The sequence below is a fragment of the Cheilinus undulatus genome, linkage group 15 (assembly GCF_018320785.1).
Source record: "Cheilinus undulatus linkage group 15, ASM1832078v1, whole genome shotgun sequence".
Lineage (NCBI taxonomy): Eukaryota > Metazoa > Chordata > Actinopteri > Labriformes > Labridae > Cheilinus > Cheilinus undulatus.
In genome coordinates this window covers 3,285,828-3,305,885 of record NC_054879.1, presented here as the reverse complement: position 1 = coordinate 3,305,885, position 20,058 = coordinate 3,285,828, and the positions used below count along the sequence as shown (strand labels likewise).

At 37.5% G+C, this 20,058-nt stretch overlaps 1 protein-coding gene across 4 annotated transcripts in view; it reads right to left on the bottom strand.

Annotated features, from left to right (window-relative positions):
* LOC121522617 (integral membrane protein 2B-like) overlaps positions 1-20,058 on the bottom strand; it is a 29,456-nt gene that overhangs the window by 1,900 nt on the left and 7,498 nt on the right. The window contains exons 2-6 of one of the 4 annotated variants that reach the window (XM_041807161.1): positions 4,100-4,279; positions 2,890-2,961; positions 2,094-2,243; positions 1,459-1,569; positions 1,191-1,341 (exon numbers count right to left, since the gene is read on the bottom strand). In XM_041807161.1, coding sequence (XP_041663095.1) covers positions 1,191-1,341; positions 1,459-1,569; positions 2,094-2,243; positions 2,890-2,961; positions 4,100-4,279 — 664 coding nt within the window. The remainder of the gene's footprint in view (positions 1-1,190; positions 1,342-1,458; positions 1,570-2,093; positions 2,244-2,889; positions 2,962-4,099; positions 4,280-20,058) is intronic. The other 3 variants (XM_041807162.1, XM_041807165.1, XM_041807164.1) reach the window with 3 other exon arrangements.

Here is a 20,058-nt window from a genome sequence, read left to right as displayed (position 1 = left end):
GTCTACAATGGGGTGTCCAAACTTTTATAGTATACAAGGACATTGGGGCCACTGTAATATCGACAAGATGAGGTATATGACACTGATTAGGTCATACGCAGGTTAAAGGAGGAGCTGGGGTGGAGGAGGGTTGCAGAGAGAGCAGCACAGTGTGGCCAGGCATGAAAAGTTTAAATAAGGCAGCATGAGTGCGACTGGCCAAAGGTGTGCTTGAAGCAAATTAGCTTTCCGTCAGCTGATAAGGAGTTATGTTAGATCAGCTGACTGGGGCAGAGCTTGACTCCATGGCCTGCCTGAACTAACACCAAACGCTCAATTATAATGGCTGACAAGGCAGGTAAGAAAGACGTGACTGTCAGCCATTCATCTTTGCACAACTTGAGCACCAGCCTGCTCAGACAGCAAAGAAGTGCCTCTGCCTCAATATGTCTGCTACCCACAACGACAGCGGATCATCCTCGGAGATACTACCTCCTCGTCCTCACATGGTGAACAGAGTGAGCTACTGAAATCTCTTGTGGCACTACTTTGCCTACGCAGCTGATGCTGATGGACTGACCTAATCTGCAGAGACAGGGGCTGAAGTATAATTTAGCAGATAAATCTTTGGGGTGTTGTCTAGATTAACATGACAGCTCATTTAAAGATAAAAAGTGATGTGAGAGCCATTATGTGTCGTTCATGAATAAGAATGTTCTAAGAGATGCCTCCTTTTCCAAGAAACTGGACTGGCTTCTGTTTAAGGGAAGGTCTTTTCCCATTTTTGTTGTTATTTTAAAGACATTAAAAAGGCAAACTGGTAGCAAAAGGAGAGCTATCTGGGAGCTGAAAGACTGGCTCTTATTACTGACCAATAATCCAGATATATGAAGAGCTACAGTTGCCATCACTTTGAGCGAGACTGATGAAGACAAATAAAGCCATGCTGAGTCTACACAACCAATCCAGTCCTGATGAAAACATCCTAGACCATCTCTGTATGCAGTCTGAGAATTAGATAACAGTACACATTAAGGTGCATCCACACAAAGCATTAAGGATAACCACTTGGTATCTGAATACCCAGCGCAGATGTTAATAGGTGGTGTAAACAGGGTCTAAACAGAGTGCTTATATGTTTTCAGTGATAGGGAAACTCTCAACACCTTTAAAAACACAGCTATCTTTACTAAAATAACCCTTGCTCCTACCCAGAATCCTGTCTCTGCGTTGCAGCTTGTAGGTGTCTTTGCCATTGCAGAGGTTGTAGATGAAATATCCGAGCTGGTCAACATGCTCCAGACGCTCGGTCACGATCATCTCCTCATGGATCAGGTACGACTGAGGCAGGTAGGTGCCAGCCTGGTGAGAGAGGAACAAACATTTCACCAAAGACAAAATTTGAAAAGATAAGCTTGATAAAATATAATCATCACTCATCCATGGGATTAAAGGTGAAACATCCTTTTTTATTTTCACCTTAACATTGATAAGCAGCTCCAGGAAGTCTCTTGGTGGCATGACGATGGAGGTGTTGAGTGGGATGACATAGCATTTGTTCAGACTCAGGTCCAGGTAGGCAGTCAACCTCTGAGAGAGACGACAAACGTGTATACACCAAGAAAACACAGATTTAAAAGCAGAGATACTTCCTTTTTCATCAAAACATGCACATTTCTCTTCTTTTATAAACACTTTAATTCTCAGGCTTGTTCAAGAGAAAGGCTATTATTAGTACAAAATAAAATCATAAGCCTCAGCTTTTGACTGCTTTTTTAAAATTTTCATAACATTATTCTAACAAACACCACAGTCACCTCACAATCAAACTCACCTTATTTAACTATTTTATACCTTAAATCAACTCTTTAAGTTCCCTTAGAGCCTGAAATTGAAGGCTTTTAATTTGGAAGCTCCACGGAAAGTGTTGTTTTTATTTACAACTGCAGTTATTTTCTAAACACAGCCTTTGAATCTTTTTAAAATATTGGTTTGAAAGATGTTAGGTGTTGCGATAACTGACAAGTTAAAGCAAAGGTTGATTTTTTAGGGTTACTGTGCTAAACAAGGATGATGTGTGATGTCAGAATGAGGGCAGGGCATCATCGTCTCACCCTCTGGAAGTCGTGGACGATGTCTGCGGGGTCTCCGTCATCAAACTCTGGTACTGGGACATTAATGAGCTCCACCTGCTCCCTCTCCAGCACCCTTATCCTCTCCTCCAGCTGACGCAGCTGGTACTGGTTCGGCAGCTCCACCTCCACCTGAAACCAGTTCAGCCAGTTTATTTTAGCACTCACACACAAAGCAGTCAGTTAACGCCTCTTTTGGTCCCTGGATAAATCTCTGTAATTATGACAGAAAAACAGAACTGATTTGGCTGCTTTGTAAACTGATAGATCCTCTGCTGTAATGTTGGCTAAGCAGAAAGTTTTTGTGCTGTTTTTGACTTAACATGAAGATAGACAGCATCACAGCTCTAAAGACTGATTCAAACTATACTGTAGGCCTGCATAACCCTGAAACCTAAGATGTTTAAAGACTTTCACTCTTCTGAGAAGTTAGGTTTCAAGCTTTTAGTTGAGGCTTTTAAAAGAGAGTAACTGTAAAATGACTTCTCTGAAACATCAATAAAAATGATAGGAGTTTTATCAACAAAAATATTATTAAACAAAACAAAACCCATATGTAGATGAACGGATTAAAATATAGTGTTGTTTGTGGAGTCCTCTGCAGGCTGGGGCCAGTTAATCGATTGATAACCACAGTCATGAGTCATTCAGTGACTCAGTCTGTATTGATCTGTTTGAAAAACACTTTAACCCGTCACGTGTAAAGAACTCAAACAAGCTTTTATTCTGATAAGCAGCAGGAAGTGAATGTGACTGGATGAAGATAACAGGGTCGTACCTCCTCGTCCTCTCGGATCATGTAGTCCTCCTCACGGTAGTTCACCCCGCAGAAATACACTTCGCCCTCCTGCTGGAAACAGAAAAACAAGAAACATGAAAATGTGACTGTTTGAAGCTTTAAACACAGCAGCAGAAAATATGAATGCAGGTCAATGTCTGCTGTTAAAGTGTTTGTTGTATTTTACATGTGATATTACAATGCAGCCTTTACACTCTGCACAGTGTGCTAAAGATTGTGCAAAGCATGGAAGGCATGAGGGGCAATTTAAAATACTGTGGGAGATGCATAGTTACCATTAGACATCAGCTCTCAGGGCCATACAAGATCCCCTACAAAGAATCTATCTTTGTTTTGGTTGGTGTTACCCAAATACTGTGTGGAAAGTTTTGACAGTTGAAGTCCGACTGGATAGAAATGTGTTACTGACCATGAAGCTCTGAGAAAACTGACATGAACATGCATAACAAGACCGGGTGGAGCGATAACTGCTCTTGGTTTGGTTTAGTGCATTTATAGTGCTTTATTTTTGTCCAAATCATGCACTTTACTTCAGATCTTCAGTCAGTATTTTTAACCAAAAGTTACCACGTGAGAAGAGAGCACTGTCTGAATGCATTAATACATTTGCAACTTATATGACAAGTGAGCATTTTATTTGTGCAGTTTGTAGTGTGTGCAGAAATTGACCTGCACAAGGTATTTTTGGAAACTGAAAACTAGAAATTACTCAGTATTTTGGTGTCTAGGACTTGTATTTTTGCTGCTCTGTTGTCAATACAGTTTGATTTAAAAGTATAGATGAAAACTGTGCAGAGTTGTAAACATCCACGTACAAAAGTTCTCACAAAGAACTCTTTCAGCAGTTATCAACCTCCCTGTAGTTTTAAGGTTCGGTCTGTTTATCATTCACACCGCTCTGTTTCCTGCTCATTAAGGTGGAGTTTAAAGAGAGCAGCTCACAAACCTTAACAAGCTCCAACCTGTTGGGTCATTTTCTCCTCAAAGCTTTGATTCATCAGCTTGTTTTATTTCTTCTTCCTTTCGTACACAAAGGTGCAAATTTAAGAGCTGCTTTTGAATATCATAGTCATTGTTTTCAGGTCTTTTTTAATCAATATTTACTATATGAGCAATATCCTTGTTAAACATAAAGGCTCCAGGCCTAATGTGCTGCCTTTATACCGTTAAGTCTTTCATTCCAGTTTACCTCACTGCTGTCGGAGGAAATGTCCCACCACCGTTGGTGCTGCCTGCTCACCTCCATCATGTTATGGTACAGGTAAGCTCCTCCCACCACCACTCCAGACAGCATGAGGGCCACTCCCAGACACATGCACCAACACCAGGCCCGGGACTGATGACGCACCACGAGGGCTGCCTCTGCATCCTGCAGGAAGGAGAAGAAGGTCAGAATCAGTGATACAGTTTTGAAAACAAGATGAATGCTGATTGTTGAAAGAAGGTAGAAACTTTGGCTCTTTCACTTGCTTTTCTGCCCTCACATTCATACATACACATTACATTAACCCTAACCAATTTTTTTAACGGAAAAAAAAAAAAAAAAAGTCTCTTGTGACTGAGTGCAGATTTTCACGCAACACGAGGATTCAAACAGTAGATAGCAGATTTGCAAACCAAACCTCCACTTTCATTACCCTGTATCAGGATTTTGTAAAAAAAAAAAGTCTCATTCTCCAGAATCAACTGGTCCTTCCAGGATGTTGTGGGATTTTTATTTGCATAAACAAATAAGGAATGTTTAGTCCACAGTCAAACAGAAACAGACTTCAGTATGTAGAGAGCACACCACGGCCATCTTTGCATAGGATGGTTGCATCACTACGGCTGTAAACAATGCTCAGACTCTGTTGGGTACTAATACCATGTGAATAAAAACAATACGTTTTCTGTTCTCAGAATGACAAATTATATCAAAGTACCAAAACTTAAAAGATTATTCTGTTAGACAGATGCATTGGAACCCATCCAAAATTTGAACTTGTAATGTTTCAGGGCATTTGGCAATTATGTGCAGAGTTGTGCCTGCAATTTCTGTTGATTAGAACAATAAATTTCCCACGTCTAGGTGTCTAAGATGTCTTCTTGCCATGGTATCTGAAAAGTATGATATAATTTGACCTTCAGTAGTGTTGTACAATGGTTTAAAATAGGGGTGCATGACATTGGATTTTTGCAGATTTTCGATATGCCAATATTTACAGGTTCATTTTAGCCGATACCGATATCAATACCGATATTCAAATATGCTTTTTGGAAAAAAAATTTCAATCCTTTTGGACACTTTAAGGTTTGAGGATGACCAAGGAAGCAAACTTTAGTCATTAAAAAACACTTTAAAGTTTAAAGAATGAGGATAAATAAAGAAAAAGACCCTACCTGACATAGGTCTGTTGGGTCAGACTAAAGCTCTATGCTAATTTATTAGTATATATGGACAAAATTTACAGTCGATATATACTGAAATACACAGGCAAAATATTGGATGTAAATATCGGCAGAAATTTTGATATCTGCTGATACCGATATTTGCCTTTTTAAGCTAATATCCGCTGATACCGATACCAGACTGATAATATCGTGCATCCCTAGTTTCAAATAGGATGCATGATGACTTGCACATGATTTTTCTCAATATCAGATATGCCGATACTTTAAATATTATTTCAGCCATTATGATACTAATACTAATACAAATGTAGTTTAGATCTTAAACGTCAGTTCTTAAAAAACAAACACACGACAGATATTAACCATGGATATATGGCTACAATCTGGCACATTTACATGTCCATGTTCATTAATGTGCATTGTCCCTTGTAATAAATAAACAAATAAATAAATAAATAAAATTGGCAGAAATTTTCATCCTGCACCCTACCAGTGCAACAAAAACTTAAATTGTTCCTCCTGCTTCTCTGTGTGAGATCCAACAGAAGTTCTGGTGGCTGGATTCATCATTTATTACCCTAGGGGAGAATCCATTTATTAATAGAAGAGCATTATATTAGTCTCTGTTATAGCTGACCAACAGTCCAACTACCCCCTTTACTAGAAAAATTCTTATAAGATTTGCAACTTGTGGTCCTGCATTGCAGTGCTGGACAATTATTTAATTTCAGTTTCACAGTTTTCACCTCCAATAATTATGAAGACAAATATCATTATGAAGGAATTATTACTGTGCAACATACTTTTACACTTCTTTTGTCTGTAATATTTTGTCATGTGGTAAATGTTTCAATATTTTTGTGATATTTTGGCCATGAAAACAATTAATTTTGTTATTTGATTTTATTGTAAATCATTATTTTATGTCTTCAGTATTACGATGATCAAGTCTGATAAATGCATGTGGTACAAATGTTGTAAAATCAATAAGTAATCATGGTTAATAATTGTGTTCTCAATATCTAACAAATGGTGATTATGATGTCTGCCATAATCGAGCAGCCCTACTGCATTGCCAGAGTCTGTTTGAAGAATTCTCTTTGCGCAAGCTCAAAATTAAACAACTCTGTCACAAGAAAGCTATGAACTGTAGAGTACAGTGTAGGGGGAGAGAGGATGCGACAGTCAAGCCAGCAGCATGGATTAGAACAGCAGAAAGTTTGGAAAACCTGAAAAACCAAGTCCACAACTATCCACATGTGTGTGAGGTGTTATCACTGCAAAGAGACAAACGTTTCTGTAAGAATGTCAAAAAGGACAACTCACGCTTGCTGTGATCTCAGAATTAATGCTTTAATAGCCTCCTTGAGTGGCACCCTGCCATATAGCTTCCACTCTAAATATACTGCATGATTTATACGGCCTGAGCTACAAAATCACTGTAACAATTGTGGTGTTCTAAAAGTATCAAAGCAAAAGAAATGTTGCTGGTATTTTCTAACTGTCTATATTTCTTACACATGTATCATGGATAATTTGGTGTTAAAATAACTAATAACAATTACATCAACGGCTGTAAATAAGGCTGACATCGCTGAACTGTTTGCTGCAAAAACAGTAATTTAAAGCATCTTTGGATGATTCAGTGGTTCCAGAATGGCGTAGTGAAGCACGTCTAAGTTTGTAGGGTGAATTTGTATGACCATATATCATAACTACAACCAAAAGTCAACTCAGTATAGTGAAGGATGTGTTAAAGGGGCTATTTTGCATGGATACGATATTTGCATTTTGACTTCATCTGGGGAAAAAATGTTTGAAAATTCCAACTCTAGAAGCGTACTTAAGTAGCACATAAAGTGCACAATCACACTTGGAATGAAGATGTTTGTTGCACAAATGCACGGTAAAAAAGCAGGTTTGTCTCTGCCCTAACACGACCATCAGTAGTGTGGAGTCTGTTTTGGGCTGTATGTTTGCGAGTGTAAATAAAGGCCTTGTCTGAATGAATGAATGAGTCTGTACATTCCATCAGACAAACAGCAGCAGGGTGACTCATCAGAGCAAAACAATCACAGACACTGAAAAAATAAAACAAAGAGAGAGAGAAATCAGAACAGAAACTTCCTTGAACATCACATCATGTACTCCCTTATAACTTGTCTTGAATTGAGTCCTCATATTAATCTAACCAGTACCCCAGAAAGTTTATTTACTGAATAGTATTTTAGCCCATTTTACCAAATGGGCCCAACAGCATTAACAGGAGTCATCACTTTTAAAGCATCTTCATATGCAGTGGTGCTAACTGATGGAAACGACACATAATCTTAAGGAATTTATCATAAATGTGTGTTTTTTATGCAACACCATCCTCAGATATCTTTGTGCACTGAGTTCTCTGCTCTCTCTAATCACTTATTACACAACATCAGCAGAAGCTTATAATCATTCGTGTAAGCCTTGTTTGTGTTTCAGTTTTAACAAGTCATAAAAGTGGATCCTTACTCAGCTTAATGGTCAGAAATATAAATAAAGACAGAATGCCTCGTGGTGCAGGAGGCCGCAGATATCTGGTAAGAACAAGAATTGACAGTCACCTCCAATTTTAAAAATATCTCTGACTGTTTCAAATTCTTTTTCTCTGATGGGCCAGATGAAGGTCACAAATCTGAAATACTAAACTGCTGATGAAGCTTTCCAATTGTATCAATGCTTCTTTCTGCAGGTGGTAAAGCAGCAAAGAACAATAAAAAGAGGAACCAGTTGTTCTAGACCTAATAATAAAGAGGAAGTGTTTTTTTTTAGAGAACTGCAACCACTTAATTTGTCCCTGAGTGTTTGGAGTGTTAGTATGGAGAGTGTTTGACAGCAGATCAGCTGACCCACAAACAATAAAAGGGAACATTTCCTCAGGCTTTTCTCCCCCAGCTCAAAGCTGAGTTCCAATCACTCACTGACTTTTTGACTTCCAGGGAATAAAAAGAGGAACCGAACATAAACACAAAACAAAAGAGGGAAACACCACAGAGACACGGGTTGGTGCATGGACACAGAAAGAGAGCAGATAAAACCAAACAAGCAGCTCTTATTGGACGATTTAAAGGTTATATAACTTGGAGGCAAACACATCTGTTTTTAGATGTTCTGCCTCATTTATTTTGATTTCTTGTTGATTTTTGCAAACATTTACTGTTCTACTCGTCATTTATGTCCTCTTAACGAATTTAATTGTGTATTGTGTATAGCATTGGAATAAATGGCTTTTTATTACCATTAAATTGCTATTTGTCAAAACTCGCCGTTTTTGGCAAGGACACTCTTGAATTCAACAAGTTTTTCATGGTGAGATACAGGTTTGACACAAAAATATTCTAAAAAATCTATTTCTGTTTGGAAAAAAAAAACGAAAAATCCAAATTATGCTTGAATGGACATTGATGATACAGACTCCAGGTGAGACTCACACTGGTAACATGGGTCACAGTGTCCGTCTAGAGCCAGCAGACTAAAGCAAAGATGGTGGATTATCTTGGGTCTTTCAAACACCAGAACGCCAGGAGTTAGACATGAGCCATGCAAGATGTGCAATAAACAAGGTAAAACACTTCAGCAACACCAATCTTCATGAACATACAACACCAGGCTAATTAGCAGTTAGCAACGACAGCTAGACTAATATGGGCTATTATGTCTAGTCCCAAACAGCTTTAAACACTAGTGTAAATTCAAAATTTCCATAAACTTCTAAACCTGATCAGGAGAACATGAGAATTTTTATTTGTGAGGATTACAGCAGAACAGAAGCGCTGATAACAAAGACTTCAGACGCTGTTTAAACCTCACTCTTCGGTTTATCACAGAATCTGCAGTGCTTGTTTAATGCACATGTAATGCAATAAGTCATTCTTACAGATGCCAGTTGGCTTATAGTTTAGTGAAACCAGAATATTATGACATGAAAAGTATGAAAAACAGGAAGAAGAGAGACTACTGATAGGGCCATTTTAAGTTAAAAAGTTGATTACTGTATTTGCATTTATTAATAGCTTATCAATTATATATAGACTTTTTAAATTTAAATTTACTTGGATCTCTAAGGATCTGAATTTAAATGCTTTAAAGTGTAGGATCCTTAAAACACGAAACTCTTTATTTCCTGTTTCTATCTACACTAGAGCAGTGGCTCTCAACTGGTGGGTCAGGGCCCAAAAGTGGGTCGTAAAGCTGTTTTGCAACTAGGTGTCTGAAAAAAAATAACGGCAAAAGTCCTGAAGTCCTCATTAGATAAGCTATGAATTGATACCTTTCATTTTACCCTGTTGATTGTGAAATTGGGTAAATTTAAACGTTTGATCAATATTTCAACTAATCTATCTCCTCTTCTCAGAATTAAATGGCTACTTTCCCATGATATTGAAGTAATGTTATCTGGAAAATTGGCAAAAATTGACACATAGTGATGGGGAAAGAGGGTATAAAATTAGTAAGTTTTGTCCCTTTTTTTAATGAAAAGTGTTTTGGTCCAATAATGTCCCAAACTGCAACATATTAAATTAACTAAACACAGGGATGTCCTGATCCCGATCACATGTATTGGATTGGGGCCAATAATAAGCATTTTTAATTTATCAGAGATCAGCAATTTGATCCGATCAGCCCAGCCAATCATTTAAGTCAGTTGCTGTAAATGGAGCTGTAATTTACAACAGGCCGTAAACGCACCAGTAACAATAAAGCAGCGGTTAGCTTTCATGTGTTAAAACGTCAGAGTGTGGAAAAACTTCAAACTTGAGAGCGAAAACAGTCCAACGACCACTTGCAGCATCTGTAACAAGACCGTTTCACGAAAAATAAACATCACAGTTCTTCATTGACATTCAGATCATGATTATTTAACAATTAACAGACTCCATGATCTGCGTCACATGCATTTATTGATCTCAAACACTATAAACTCCTTCAAAAACATGCATTATTAAAAGCAAATGAGTAAAAAATATAAATACATTTTAAATATAACATATAATAACAATAACTAAACTCATATAATTACTCTTGTCCAAAATCAAAACAAAACTTGTTAAATACAGGCAAACTGGAAACACCATCAGTTTGTGAAACGTTTAGATCATTTTTGTAGCGGCTCATCTCACCTCCCTTAACACACACAAATACACATGAACATGGCATTTTCCTCAAAGACTATCAAAGGGTGGCCCACTTGGCATATCTGCTAACCATTTATACATTTTGTTTTCTTTATCCAAATAAGCTCACCCTCCACTTTAAACGTATTGATATCCATATATCCCTCTATTAAGCAAGACATCAATTTAAACTGTGCATCGATTTTGGTATGAAAGAATTCAGACTGTATTTCTAAGCCATATTACCCAGCTCTACTGGATAGTTTTAATTGTTTAGGATTTATTGGATTATAGTTTAATCACTGAATCCATGTGTCACAGTCAAACACTTCATATAAACTCGTCCTGTGGGAAACCGACAGCTCTTAATTCTGATGAAGTGATTGTCATGTTTCACAACATCCCTCTGAAGCTACGACAAGACCTGACACGACTTCAGACCGACATTACTCAACTACAACACACACACCACTATTAACACAGTCATATGTCAGCACAGAGAAGAATGCCAACGTCACCCACAGTAGGAACAACATGTACAGACAGACAGCAGCATCCACACAGACTCAGGGACCAAAACAGGAATCTGTCCAATCAAAATGATAAATATTGTTAGAAAGATAAAATCAGAACTAAAGATTTTAACCAGCACATGTTGGGACACTATGGAAAATCAGAAAAGCAGCAACAAGTAATGTTTAGTTTAAACCTGAGATTTGCTATTGTTTTTTGGTAGTCATTTATAACAACTCAAATAGTTCATGCAACTTTTGACTTATCTTGAAAATGTCTTTTCCCTTTGTTTATACCATCGTTATGCAGTGCTACCATCAGATGACAGCCTAACTGCCATTAAATAACAAAAGAAGAAGAAAGGCTAGGAAACAAATGCAGCAACTGACCACTGCTCTGATCACTATGTGCTAAATTTTCACAATAAATATAAAATACAACACAACAGATTCGTACAAGTTTAAGTGCGTTTTCATTTGATTACAGACATTAGAAAATGGACTCAGTATGCAAAGACAAGAACAGCCCATAAGCAGCACAAATTAGCATGATGCCACGCCGTTTATAGCACGTTGCCTTGTTTCTGTTGTTTTTTTACACTGATACAGACAAGTCACAAGGAGACCGACGAGGCACTAAGCGCGTCCTACGGAAAATTTTCTTTCACTTTTACAGAGCTCTATAGCATGTTACACAATGTGGAGCTGTGTTTAGTCATTAATAAAAATCAATATCTATGTTTGGATTTTGTTCTTTAACCTCTGGTAAAAAGAGGCTAAACTATTTGTCTCAACAATGCCAAATGTGTGTCAATATGAAGCACATCATTGTTTCTCTGCATTTAAAACAGACACACCTGATGTTGTATTGTTTAAGGGGAAAATTAACATGGCAGAGAATATCTGACAGCTGCAGTGTGCTGCAGAGCGTGCTATAGGGATGTTAAAGGATATCTAACACTCATATGCTGTGAGGATATGCTGTAAGACTGACTGTTGGAGATTAATCAACATCTACAGCCTTGCGAAAATTTTCAACAGCCAGGAAGTGATTCTCATGAGTCCAGCCTTTCTCTATCTTTGCTATGTCCTGTTTTTGTTCCTGAATCATCTTTTTTTCTTCTTCTTTATGTGTTTTTGTTCGCTGTAGCTGATTCAGCTCCACTGTGCCGCTACTTCATGTTGCATTTTTCCCTCTGTACTGAGGACAGAGCTGCAAGTTTGAAATTTGGTGGAGGTTTAGTTCTCATTAGAAATTCAGAAAAAAGCACATACCAATGACAAGATTTTTGTAAAAAAACAAACCAGAAAAAGCTTCTATTTAACAAGTAGTATTTGGATTCATTAAAGGGTGATTTATGGCAGGGGTGTCCAAACCTTTTTCACAGAGAGCCACACTCAGTAAAAATCAGGATGATGGGCCGGCCCACTGTGATTAACTCACCTTTACTATTAAAGTTGGTAAAACCAATCAGATGTAGTTCAAGATAAGCTGAGAAGGGGTGGACTGATTATTGGCCAAGCCAATTATTGTTACTGTTTGTTGGCCCCAGCCACCACTGGCTCTGCCGCTGAGAACTACACTGTCAGCACAGACACATTATTCTAAACTGAATGTGCGCCAAAGAGTGGTTTCCAACCACTTTTGCCCAAGGCACACCCAAGATTAAGCCAAAATCTCAAGGCAGACCATATCCAAACAAAACAGCATCTGTTACAGTTACTGAAGTTGTAGTAATCACAAATGTTGGTACAAATTTCATACAAAGATTCGCCATCAGTGGGACATCAGTGTGCCTCACCACACCATTTGAGAACCAATGGCATAAAAAAAAGTTGAATCGTATTTTTTGTCTTTGCAGTAGAGGTGTTAGGTTCCATGCATCATGCAAACATTTTAGTGTTATTTATTGTAGAACAGTTTACAAACATCCTAATTTCCCTGTAGATGTTTTTCTTTGTTAAAATGAGAATGGCATAAGAACGATCATTCCTTCAACAGTGAGGAACTTGAAAAAACACAATTTGATTTTTTGGTAAATCATTCAGCCCTAACGCTGAAGACTCATCTCCTCATTCAGACACTAAACAAGAGCAAACTGAAGAAAGGATTCATCAGGGCATTATGAATCCAGACTGTGTTGGTTCTTAGCATGTTTATCATTATGTTTCCTCTGAATTTAGTCATGAAAAAAGCAAATAAACAAATTCTTCCTGTCAAAATGTGTGTTTAAAGAATCAACACAGCAGTACCACCTAATGTGGAAAACTAAGAAGTACTAGAACAAGTTTCTAGGGCAGCTTGATTTTAGCATAAATCTTAATCTCCCGAGAAAATCAGTGTTGCCAACTTAGTGACATTGTTGCTATATTTAGCAAGTTTTCAGACCCCTCTAGCAACTCTTTTTCAAAAAAGCAACTAGCGCCAAACTAGCAACTAGCGACTTTTTTGGGTGTTACTGGAGGCTTTTGAAGACTGACATGAAAGCACGTATTGTTGTAGCGCCTCTCAGTGAGCAGCGGGTGCTGCCGTGGGCCCCTCCCTGTCCCAAAGCACTGACAGGCAGCCCACTCCTCGCGCAGCAGTCCCTCTCAGCTGCGGTCAGAGCAGGAGATGCTCATGCCTCCATGTCCAGACTGCAGATTAACCGCGCCGTGAAGGCGCCTTTTCTATTGTCTCCTTTTAGATTGTTAATGAAGACTGTATACAAAAAAAAAATTATTTGTTGTAGGCTCTTAAGTGGACCATAAGGTTTAAAACTGAACCAAATGCAAAAAAAACTAAACTTCTGAGAAAAATAGAATAATAAATAAATAATAAACCAAAAATAAAACTTAAAGTAACTCTGCCAGAGTATCTCTCTTGAGTCATTTGCCTGTCCCAAGCCCAGATGTAGGAGGAGGGTTGGAATATAGACGTTATAAAAACAAAAATCGACAGAGGCAAGTTCATTTGTAGTTCTACACATCTTAAGGGTCTTTTTACTCACTTTTTGTCTCGCTCATGACGTTTTTCCTTTCTCTTACAGTCCACTAAAATTAAATTCATACAGACAAATATGTTAAATTAGGTGATGACATCATTTGGTGACTTCTAGTGACTTTTAGGCCAGCCAATAGCTACTTTCCTTGCTGAGGAATTGGCAACACTGGAGAGAATAGTCTAGAAAGGGTGCATTTCTCAGCTCAAAACAGAGAAACAGTAGCTCAAAAAAATACAAAACCTCGAGTTTCTGCCTCAAAATAACTTAATATTTTCCAAAAAATAAAAGTTTTTCCTTTTTTGCAAATAAAGGTACTACTACGAAGTCAACGGTAACACTATAGTAAAGTAAAAAGGCTTTTCTGTAAGCATTATTCTAAACCAGTGGTTCTCAACTGGTCCAACATCAGGACCCACCCCCACATCCTTAAGAGAAATCCTGACCCTAATTTTTGAACATTTTCAGCCACTCAAATTTATCTAATAAAGAATTTGGCAGTTTGGACCCTAAATGGAACAAAACACAATCAAAGAGCCAGGTCAAAATAAATACTGCTAAAAGAACCACCAGCTGAGAACCACAGTTCTAAACCTTTTGAGTACAACTTGAAACAAAATTTGCCTTTTATGGGGTCAGCTTGTGATAAGATTACTTGTGCAGCACTAGCATTTAGGACTTTATTTTTCTGAATCTGCTGGCATAAGGCCACATTTGGCCCTCATGCAGTGTTTGGAGAATGCTGGTTTATAGAGTGATCTCTGGAACTATGGACAGAAAGAGTCTGTGATCTTACTTGAATAGAGGGACATTCCTTCTGATCTGAATCATGATTTGTCTTATTTTGGGATAAATACTTCCTTGGTCTTAACATAAATATAACTGATCACACAAATGAGGTAACAAATGCTGAACCAATCCATTCCTGGTATTCAATATTGGTCTGATAGCTAGATCAGGTATTGTTGACACTTGGTTACCAGTCAGGTTAGTTCTACACTATTTGGTATTTACAGCAATGGTGTGCATGTGCTATATCACTGTTTTAGTGCACCAGCAGACCTGTGTGTTCAAGCAGAATAAGAGACATGAATTGATAAGAAGCAGATCTGATAAGCAGAGCTGAAATTGATGACCTGATCCTCGCAATAACCGATGATTACTAAACATTTACGGATGATAATCTGTGACACTAGTCTGTTTGTTCTGATCCTGATCAAGGTTCAGTGCATGATTTAATTTTTTGAAGCAGATCAGCCTGCAGAGTCCAAAGCAACTGTCTACCTGAGAGCAGCATGTTTGTGTAGACAGGTGGGTATCAGTGTCAGGGGTGGCTTTAGTTTCAGTGGAGGCACGTGAAACTTCATCCTCCTCTCTGTGGGTCCAGTTCACTGAGGAACCTGAGACACGATGAAATAATTGAGCTAAACTAGGGCTGGGCAATTAATCGCAAATTAGATTAAATCGCAATATGGCCTGCTGCAATATTCAAATCGCAGAAGTTGCAATATTTGTTTCACTTGAAATGTGTCAAAATACCAGTTTAATAAATCAATTTTTTAGCAGTGGCAGAGATTTTATGCACATTTTGCTAACATTCAAGTGTCAATTTTTTATAATGGTTAACAAAAATCCTCCTTTTTGTGTTTTATGTATGTTTATTTCAATCAAAATGAGTGACATTGGCTCATTCGATCTAAAACTGATGAAGCCTAGTGTTACTTAGTGAAAGTCAAACCCCAGCTGGTAGCCAGCTTCACCTCCTCCACCCCAGCCATCTCCTTTATAGCTTAAAGCTTGTTGCACCCCCACATTCAGATTCATGCTTCTATGGATTCATTGCTTCAGAAATAATTTCATTGTTTTCAATACACATGGTCTTATTTATGGAATTATTTATTGCTTGAATTTGTCAGAAATACAGAATAACTGAATAATAATCGCATATTAAATTGCAATCTCAGTGGATCGCAATTAGATTATTTTTGCAAATCATTCAGCCCTAAGCTAAACTATACCAGAACAAATGTTTCAGCTAAGAAAGCTTCATATCTTAATCAAATTTCTGTAATGTTTAGCAGATTCATGTGGCTGAAGTCAATCAGAGTGAGGATGGTGTATTTTCTTCTCTAGATCTCTGCAGAATCACACAGAAAAACAAATATTTCAGCTTTTTTTTAGAAAAAAAGAAAACTGAAATCAGGTACTTAAGACAGAAAAGTCCTGTGCGAGAAACTGTCATGGACAGTTATGAAGATGAACTGTTAGCTTTAAGTGTCGCTCCTGGTGTGCTGGAGTACAAGGACACCAGTTTTAAGACCTGGGGAGACGAGACGAGCACTTTTTTTCTGCTGGTGGTTTTCACAGTAGTAGCTTCGTTAAGCACATCAAGTAGACATAAGAGTCTAGCTCCTTCAGTTTGTGGTACCAACTGCCAAACCACCCCCCCGTCTCAACCAGTTTCTTCTATCCGCACTCAGTGCCACTTGTTTTTAGCACTTTGTCAGCTATTAGGTTGCTGGAGGGAGCACTAAAAATCAATCTGTGGTGGCTGCCATATTAAAAACACTGTCTCAGACAACCTAGAAACCTAGTGCATTGGCTCCCAACCTGGGGTCTGGGACCTTCCAGGGGGTGCATCTTGGGGGGCAAGGCTTTGTCTGCTCGGAGGCTGCCAAAATTAGATCTGCAAATATTGACTAAAACCATGATAAAGTGGTCATTAAGTAGTTTATACAAAAGTATTTTGATAAGAAAAGCATGCATAGGCTTTTTTTAGGGTTTTAGCAGTGAAACAATTAAAATCTTTGTTGATTTTTGACAGTAGTGTGTCACTTTTTCATCTCTCTTGGGTCCTGGCAGGGCTCTGCTTTTCTTAGGTACATGTAGGGGGGCTCCAAGGAGAAATGGTCCGACACTGCTTGGTATAAATACAAAGAAGAAATTTCAGTGGTTTTATAGTCAAAATATAAAACCATGAAATGCAAACAAAACCTTACTGAAACTACAATTCATAGCCAACGTAAATAGTTGATCTCTCTTAATTATTAAACAGCTGATTTGCTTGTGCCCACAAAACTTCAGCATGAGGAGCGCCGGTAGTCGAGTGGTTAAGGCGCGCACCAAGTATGCGGGCAGCCTAGATTCGAATCTGGCCTGAGGCCCTTTGCCACATGTCTCTCCCCCACTCTCGTCCCTGTTTCTGAGTCTATCCACTGTCCTCCTCTATCCAATAAAGGCCCCAAAAGGCCCAAAAACAAACATTAAAAAAAAAAAACTTTATAATGAAAGAGAACAAGTTAGAGCATAAATAAAATTCATTACTGGTAAACAACACAAAAACCTACTTGGATTCTGTTGTTGCCAAAGACCTTTAAGACCTGTAGAAGATATTTAAACAGGACAAATTAACCTCTCAAGACTTTCTCACAGGTGCTTCTCTCCAAACTAATCCTGATTAACTTCTATCTGTTAATGCACACTGTAGGTTTTCCTTTATCACCTGTTTACAGCTGCAAACCTGTTGTAGCTTGTTTATAGACATTTTTATCATGCAATGCTAAACGGCACATGCAATGTTTATGAGATTTTATGTAAGAGCAAGAGCCCTTGACGTGTTGTGCATGTGACAGCATTTTCTTGCATTGTTTTTTGAATACAACTATTTTCTTACTCATACTTCTGCAAATCCACCAGGGTGAAAAAGATTTTGTTCTTAAAGTCTTTCCTGGTTAAATAAAGTTCAACATCATTTTTGGAAATTGGCTTTAAGGATACCAAAACCAATGTTTAAAATAACAATTAGCCCCAAACTGTTTTTTTTTATAATTTCTTTATGAAAGTAGCAGTAAGACTCCCACTAAGAAAACATTTTATCTTGTGCATGACCATGAAAACAGATCACAGTTTTTCCAACATGTGACAGCTGCTGCTTCATAAAACAATTATTTGATTCATCAGTTAAGTACAGGGCTGAACAATTTGAGAAAATAATCTAATTGCGATTTTTTCCCCCAATATTTCAATTGCAATTTAATATGCAATTATTTATAGGTATCTCGTCTTATGTATTATTCAACAAACATAAGCAATAAATCAGTTTATATTATAACCAACAAAATATTAGATAAACTAAACTAGGTATGAAAGATTGGAAAAGTATATGCTATCTAATTGGGATTTTGGCTCATCTAGCAAATTTGATATTTTGATATCATAATGTATAGAGCATGAAATCTCTGCTGCAAAAAAATTGGAATCAAATTTGTATTTTGACACATTTAAGGAAAAAAAAACATTGCACCGTATGGGATTTGAAAATTGCAGGAGGCCATACTGCGATTTAACCTAATTTGCAATTAATTGCCCAGCCCTAGTTAGGTATACTAGATGCCTGCATTAAACTGATGGGACAATACAGATAAACATTGGCTATCGATTCATGCCAAATTATTTGAAGATGGCAGATATTTGTCTGTAGGGCTGATACTGGCAGATACAGATGCTAAACTGATGCATCTGTGCATCCCTAATATTCTGACCACAGCTAAAAACTGTTCTTCTGGAGTCCTCCTTTGTTGCACAAACAGTTCTGAAGGTCAAAACATGTTTAAATTAGGTTTTTAAAATTTCAAAACTTAAATATTTTTCCATACCAATTATGTTGAAAAAAAAAAATCTTATTTTAAAGATTCATAATACCAAAAAAAAAAATACACAGCACCTTTGAAAAAGCTATTTCATGAAACAGATGAGAGGTTTGAATCATGGATTACAGTATTTTTCGTATTTGTGTACAGGCATTAGCTTATGAGCGAGTTCTCAAACACTCACCAAAATATTTTATCGTGAAATACAATCCTCCCAGACAGACCAGTGGTTCATTTTGTGTTCTGTGTTGTGCTGCTCATTGGTTCTTTAAGTCCTACTTCTAAATGGTAACAGCATCCACTGATCATCAGTCTGTTTGAACTGCTGTTTGTGTCTACATAAATAAGCACTGTATTTATTGTATTAAAATATCCACATTAACAGTGTTTGGCTTCAGTCTGTGATCACAAAGACCTGAACAGAAACCTACAGTCTATAAAAGAGGTTATACTCTTTACACCAACACAGTGCTTTGTTAGAAAATTAATAATTATTCAAAATGTAGGCTATTTCATCTGATTGTTAACTCTGTATTTTGTTATCGCTGATTCTTTCAGAGTGTCAGAATTAGTAATACACAGTAAAAATGATTTATAGAGCTCTAACTTCAGGAAACTATTTAAATCCTAAACAATGGTCTACTATTAAAGTGGTAGTGAACACTAACATTTTTTTCAGCCGTACACTGAAGTATCTGACTGAACTAAGATAAAATACATCAATGCAGGTGTTATTTCTGACATTTGACACAAACCGATAAAAATCTGCATTTTATAGCTTTTACTTAGCTCAAACGGACATCTGCTCTGAAAAATCTTTTCTGAATGTGAGCATTTCTCTAGTAACCACTTTTATTAAAAGCAGGCTAATCTTCTCCTAGGTGTCTTAAAGCGGTTGTTGTTGCTGGAATCCGGCTCACTTCACTAATCAAGCCAGAGCTGTGGCTGGAGAAGTTAAACCTTCTCATACTGCTTATCATTTTCTTACTCTTTACTATTTATTGATAATTACAATCAGCTAGATTAACCCTGGGTTAAAGGTTCAGTTACATGTAGGGTGAAGCCTACTTAGATATTTGTCCTGCCAGTAATGAATTACTTGAATTATGATGGCCAGAGCGATTACTTGTATCCATCCCATCCAGAATAAATCCTTCAAATTCTGCAAGCAAATTCCTGCACCCCATCTTCAGTGTACTTATAAGTTGGCAATGTTTTGGTACCAAAATGATGCCAACCCATTTATGCATTTCAGACATTGTGCAGGAGATACTTGCAATTTCTATAAATGAAGGCAAAAAACTTAGCATTGGGTTTCTAGGGCTGGGAATCGATCATCAGATTAAAAAATAGTTGCTTCTTTACAAGCATATCTCAGTTTTTCAGTGGAGCATTGCAGCTTTAATCTTGTACTTTGTATTAATTTGGTTCTATGCCTCACAATATATTTCAGTCGTGCTGTACA